Raw genomic sequence first — 6,533 nt, forward strand, 5'->3', positions numbered from 1 at the left:
CTCACAGCTCCCACTGAATAAGTCAGGGGTGGGCAAAATGGCTCATCCAGCTGGCAGCTGAACTCCATTTTCCAGTGGCCCCTGCCTGCATGGCTTGGGCCAGTCTCCATGGAGACCCCAGCCACACCTGCATGGGAAATCTCAGGCTGCGGTGGCCATGGAGACCAGCCTCAGCTGCACTGGTAGCACACGCAGCAGAGCTGTGCAAGGGGCTGCTCCGGAGCCTCTGGGAATTTGCAATGGAGGCAGCTTGCTCTGGAGCCAGGGCAGAGCCACAATCTGTAGCCTGCATGCTCTGGGCAGGGGCACACAAGCAGGGGATCACAACTCTACCCCAGCGGTGATCGCCTGGTATGGACCCAGAGCACAGCCACAAATCTCCTGCTTGTGTGCCCCTGCCAGGAGCATGCAGGCTACAGATCGCAGCTCTGCCCTAGCTCCAGAGTAAGCTGCCCCTACTGTAAGTTCCCAGAGGCTCTGAAGCAGCCCCCTGTGTTGCTCTGCTGCTGCGCGCTGCCAGCACAGCTGTGGCTGGTCTCCATGGCAACACCAGCCTGAGCTTTCCTAGGCAGGTGTGGCTGGAGTCTCCGTGGAGACCAGCCCAAGCCATGTGGGCAGGGGCAGCTGGGAAATGGAGTCCACAGCTGCCCAGATCCAGTCCACGGGCCAGACTTTGCCCATCCCTAGGATAAGTCATCCCATTGAAAAGAACATATGTTGTTCTTTGTTATGAAAATGTAAAAGAGCCATGATGTCCCAGAGAATTCAGCAATTATTCCATAGCCCATTGCTCTGGCATAAAAACAGGAGCTAGCTCGATAACATTTTACCTTATCCTTGTTAAGGGGAGAGAATGACTTTAAAGCTGGAACTGTGGCTGTATTGCCTAAAAAGAAGAGATGAGCTGGGTTTGGTACAGATATTTCTGGGACAGGGTAGAGCAAAAGGGGCCCTTTTCTGTTCTGTCTGCTAATGTCAACTGCTCCACGACCTGTTCACCTCACCCAAGAACCTGCTGTGGGCAGAAGACTACTTAGTGCCATTCTGGATGTACTGCCTCAATGCAACAGGGCACCCCTCTAGCGATGTATTGCTGTTCTGGGTCTGCCCTACAATCCTACGCAGGCTGCTAAGGCTAGTTTGTGTTAAGAGACATGCATGTGTTTGTCTGATATATTAAAATGTACCAAATCCATGCTGTGTCAATTCTGCACATACAATGGAAAAATGCAGTCCAGGTACAAGACACATGGATAGGGACCTACTCAAATTGCAATTTCATAGATTTTGCAGAAATCAGGAAATCTCTGCAAAATTCATATGGAAAAAAAAACTTACTAAAAATAAAATGCTGGCTGCCCAGTGAGAGCCAGTAGTCCTTCCAGCCACACAGCCTGGCACAAAGGAGAGGGAACCTGGGGAGAGGGAACCAGCATTATGGTTATAGGTTAGGGGCTGACCCTCTTAGCAGCACAGAGGCAGAGAGGGATCTTGGAGTCATGATTGACTCCAGGATGAATATGAGTCACCAGTGCAACGAAGCAATAGGCAGAGCCAACCGCACCCTGTCATACATCAGCAGGGGCATCACTAACAGGTCCAGAGAGGCCTTGCTCCCCCTCTATGCGGCGCTGGTCAGGCCGCAGCTGGAGGACTGTGTCCAGTTCTGGGCGCTGCATTTCAAGAAGGACGTGGAGAGCCTGGAGAGGTCCAGAGGAGGGCCACTCATATGGTTGAGGGCCTCCATGGCCAGCCCTATGAGGAGAGGCTGAGGGTCCTCAATCTCTTCAGTCTCCACAAGAGGAGACTGAGGGGGGTCTTGTGGCTGCCTACAACCTTATCAGGGGCCAGCAGCAGGGACTCAGGGAAAGTCTGTTCACCAGGGCCCCCCTTGGAGTCACCAGGAACAATGGCCACAGGCTGAGAGAGGATAGGTTTAGGTTGGATATTAGGAAGAACTACTTCACTGTAAGGGTGGCCAGAGCCTGGAATAAGCTTCACAGAGAGGTGGTGCTCTCACCTTCCCTGGAAATCTTCAAGAGGAGACTGGATAGGCACCTGGCTGGGGTCTTATGACCCCTGCCACCCCCAGAGCTTCTTCCTGCCCATGGCAGAGGGTCGGACTAGATGATCTGTCTAGGTCCCTTCTGACTCATGGATTCTATGATTCTATGAAAGGGGGCTGCCAGCACAAAAGTAATCAGATAAGATGGCTGCCACCCCTGGGCCTAATCTCTAATTGGCTGGTGGTGGGGCTGCATTATGGACAGCCCTCTCAGCCAATCAGTGGCAAGGGGCAGGGGCTCTATGACGGACATCCCTGTCCACCAATCAGTGGCGGGGGCAGGGCCATTCAAGACCCTCAGCCAATCAGAGGTGTGTGGGGGCAGGGAGCTCCACCACACTAAGCCTGCAAAAATGGTGGCCTGCACCACAATATGCCTGTGAAATCAGCCGGTCAATTCCTCAAATTGGGTAGTCCCCTACACATGGATGTGATTCTAAAAAATACAATTGCATTGTATATATTGGATTTCTTAGAAAACATATTTAAGCCTATGTATTTTTAATTTTCTTTTCTAGGTCAGAAGGCTTTCGAAAAGTTCCTTACCATTACTATGAGCCAGGAAGAGATGAATGTGATGAATACTTTCTGCATGAAAATGCTCCCTATGGAGGCCATAGGTTTATTACCGAAAAGAAAGTATTTGCTAAGTGGGCCAAGAAGCACACAATAATATTTACGCACCCCAACTGGACAGTGTCTTGATGCTGGTTCCTTTAGTCCTCCTTTAGTAGCATAATATTACAAAATTGCCTCAGTTTACACTGATTCTGCTTACATCTGACTGGACTTTCTCAGACTACCTGCCGAATATAAAACTGAAAAATAAGATGATGATTCAGCTGTTAAGCAAAGTTTACCAGTCTGTGGAAGGCAGATGAGTTTCTTGCTTTATCTCTTAGGGCTTCACACCACATAATGCACTTTATACTTCAACTGGATTTTAATTCAAGACAATGGCAGTTTTAAGATGACAGTGGTTTTGTGTTATACATGTTTATGCACACAGAATGGTGGCCCTTCAATCTGGTCAATTGCCTTAGATAATTAAAATGAATATCTGCAGCCAGTGATCCTCAAGGTTTGCAGTACTAACAGCAATTTTCTATAAGGAAATGCAAGGAAATATAGGAGATTCTGAGGTAACTATGTCTAGTAATCTTATATATGACTAGAAAAATTTTAAGGACCACCAAAGTGTGTGTGTGTGTGCACATTGACATGCACCTAAACAACCAAGGGTATATTAAAATAAGAGATGGGATAAATATGGCTCCTGATCTGTAGAACATTCCCATATAAAAGGTTATTCATTGGGTAGAAGCCCATGAGTAACTCAGGAACTCTGAAAACTGACTTACCTCTATACTAGCTGGCCTGTAACTGTTTTGGACGATGTTTCAAACGTTTGCAGGTTTTAAGGGAAACATCTTTGTGTTAGCTAATATAAGTTCTCCTTCTGGGATATCAACCATAGTTGTACCAGGGTTGCAAAAGAAGTGGCTTTACAAGCAGAATAATAACATCTTGGAGAGAATTTGTGGGCAGAACTTGACGTTATATCTATTCTGCAGTCAAAAGACATAATTGCAGCTTGTGTGGCCAGACCCAAGTTAGTTTTAAACTGGAGCTCATTGCAGACTTGCTGCCCAAGTATTTACATGCATACCTGGGTGTTTTGTAACATATTCTGAATCGTGGGCTGTTGTGGCTGTGCTGCTAGCAGTACTAGAGCAAAGTATGTTAAATACTCACTCACATATGTCTAAGTGAGGTGCCGTCATACCATGGAACGCAGTCTAGACCTACCCTTATAGCGTGTTGTTCCTGACTTCTAACACCAGTTTGGACTGTTAACAGCCTGACAATTTGTTTCACTTTTCTGCTTCAGTTTGTCCATCTTTAAAAATGGGTATAGTATTTATCTACCACAGAAGGGCATTGGGAGGTGTAACTAATATCCATGAAAGACTTTGCAGATAAAAAAATGCAATGTAAGCATCTATTCTTATGGCAACACTGATGGTACCCAGCATCTTGTATGTTGGAAACCTAAGGAGACTGACAGCCATGTTAGGATCCGATCCTGCTGGGTGCAGGGCACTTCCTTTAATTGGGTGTCATTTTCAATAATGAGGTCCTCAATGTGTGGTGACTTTAGCTGAAATCGAGGAGTCAGCACCTCCCAGGTTTATCCCATCAGTCAAGCTACTCAAGAATTATCATATTTGTCCACCTCTACTTGAAACACTCTGAGTTTATCATCACTAAAAGATTTCAGTTGCAGCAGAATTATTTTTAATGTGATGTAAATCAACAAAATATGAGAGCTTTCTTAACTGTATTTAAATTAACGTGCAAGTCTCTTTACATTTGGAAGATTTCCTGGGAATATTTTAACTCCTGGAATTTCAGCTTCATCACTGTAAGAACCAATACTGTGAAAACTTGAAAGACGTATGTGTGGAACAGGCACACAGCTTTTACTCACACTGCTCAAACGTTAAATAACAGGAACTTTGTATGCTTTTGTAAATCGTAAAAAGGGGAAAGTAAAAACCTATTTTTACATGCAAGTATTTGTATACTTCCTGTATTTCCTATTGTATATTTGTATATATAAATCTATATTTTATATGTCTACAGCATACACGGTTTTTCTCATCAGCATCAAGTGCTACCCTTCCAAAACTCTTGTTTATTCATTAAGTTCTTGTTGTTAGTGATGATGTAGTTCGTTCTCCTTTTTTCTCAGACCAAATTCAAGCATTTCTCATTGTGGCATCTTTGCCCTTTTGTTTTTTAAGAGACCAGAGTTTTTGCCACATGTGATTTAGTGATTGCTTAGTTGCACACACTGCTTGGTATGCCGCGGACAAGATGTATCTTGGGGCAAGGCACTGGGCTAAGTCTTGGGAGATTTAGGTTCAAATCCTTGCTTTGTCACAGTCTTCTTGTGTGGCTTTTGGTAGGTCATTTGACCTCTCTGTGCTTTAGTTTCTCCTTTGTACAACAAGAACTATAATCTTTCCTTACTCCCACTCTTTGTCTGTCTTGTCTATTTGACTGTAAATTCTTTGAGGTGGGTACCATAATTCACGAAGTGTTTGTACAGCATTCATGAGAATAGGCTTCAACCTCATTTGTAACCTCTAATCACTACCGCAACATACAAATCATAATTATTAAAATGACTGCTTCCTGTTGTGGGAGTTTAAGATCTTCTATAGATCAAAACAGCAAGGAACGAAATCAAGTCAGTATGGGAAAAGGGTCATGGAAAGTTGAAGAGTTACAGCAGTGAACTAGATTTCCTGTTACAGGCAAATGTATCTTGTTAATTTTCAGATGGATGACTGGATAGACTGAAAGCTAATAATAAGAATTGCAATGCAAGATTTGAAGGAAGAACATGAGGATACTAGGGACATAACACCGGGATATTCTATGTATACTGGGAAAATGGACAGGTCATTTATGGGAAAAGGAGTCAGTCCTGTCCGATAAACTACGCTGATAGAATTTACAGACTAGTGGGGAGAGCAGGCTACAGCTAGGGGTAAAATATGAGTACAACCTGTGACAATGGGGAAGAAGAGCTTACATGTAGAGGAAGATCCATCATGGTAGATACTAGATTCCTCACAGCTATAGCCTGCAAGTCTCTTACAGTATACCATCACCCTCTCTGATGGACATAAACAGGACAGCACATTTAATATTCTTTCCACCTCTTATCAGTCTTGTTGGTCCTTTTTTCTGCAGCCAGAGCCTAAAAGAACACCTCTGATTGCATCCGATTGAGCATTATGATTGTTGAGACCCACTTTTCTCTCCATTGGTTTGTTTCATTTATATTTTATAGTGTATATAAAAGATGAAGAAATAAGTTTTGAAAAAATGCCTTCCTCCTTCCTTATCCAAAAATATGAATGAAAGTTGTTCCACAGTAAGTACAGAACAAGGACTTCATGTGTATATATTTATCTGCAAACAGAAAAGGCAATAGTGTTCAAGCCTGAAGGCATGATATTTTTATGATAATTGGAACTTGCTCAGATTACCATATATCTATTGTAAAATATATGAAGCTTTATTCTGAAAAATAAACAGGGTCAATTCAAATATTTAAATGAATTGTGTCCCAGAAAGAGGAAACAGGTGGTGTGCCACACTAAAAACCAGAAATGTCAAATTCTATTAATTTTCAAACTTGAAGACTTAACTTGTTTTAAAATTTGCTATGATGTACATCAGGGTGGGCAAATATGGTCCAGCCCACGAGGCCATTCTATCCGGCCTGCAGGGCCCCTAAAAAATTTAGAAAATTAATACTTCTCTGCCCTTGGTTCCTGTCAAAAATTACAGGAACTAAGAGCAGTAGGACCTAGGGAAAGCCCTGGCAGGCTCCCACAACAGCAGGGCCCACCCAGCCCCACCCCCCCAAGCTGGAAGGGGCTTGTGGCCT

General features: G+C 44.0%; 1 protein-coding gene across 1 annotated transcript in view; it reads left to right on the forward strand.

The window, feature by feature from the left end:
- ST6GALNAC3 (ST6 N-acetylgalactosaminide alpha-2,6-sialyltransferase 3) overlaps positions 1 to 4,750 on the forward strand; it is a 462,398-nt gene extending 457,648 nt beyond the window's left edge. Inside the window, exon 5 of the mRNA XM_019501467.1 lies at positions 2,584 to 4,750. Within this exon, the coding sequence (XP_019357012.1) occupies positions 2,584 to 2,770 (187 nt within the window). The 3' untranslated portion in view covers positions 2,771 to 4,750. The remainder of the gene's footprint in view (positions 1 to 2,583) is intronic.
- The last annotated feature ends 1,783 nt before the right edge of the window (positions 4,751 to 6,533 follow it).

The sequence above is a fragment of the Gavialis gangeticus genome, unplaced genomic scaffold, assembly GCF_001723915.1.
Source record: "Gavialis gangeticus isolate Ggan-Ray unplaced genomic scaffold, GavGan_comp1, whole genome shotgun sequence".
In the NCBI taxonomy this organism is placed as follows: domain Eukaryota; kingdom Metazoa; phylum Chordata; order Crocodylia; family Gavialidae; genus Gavialis; species Gavialis gangeticus.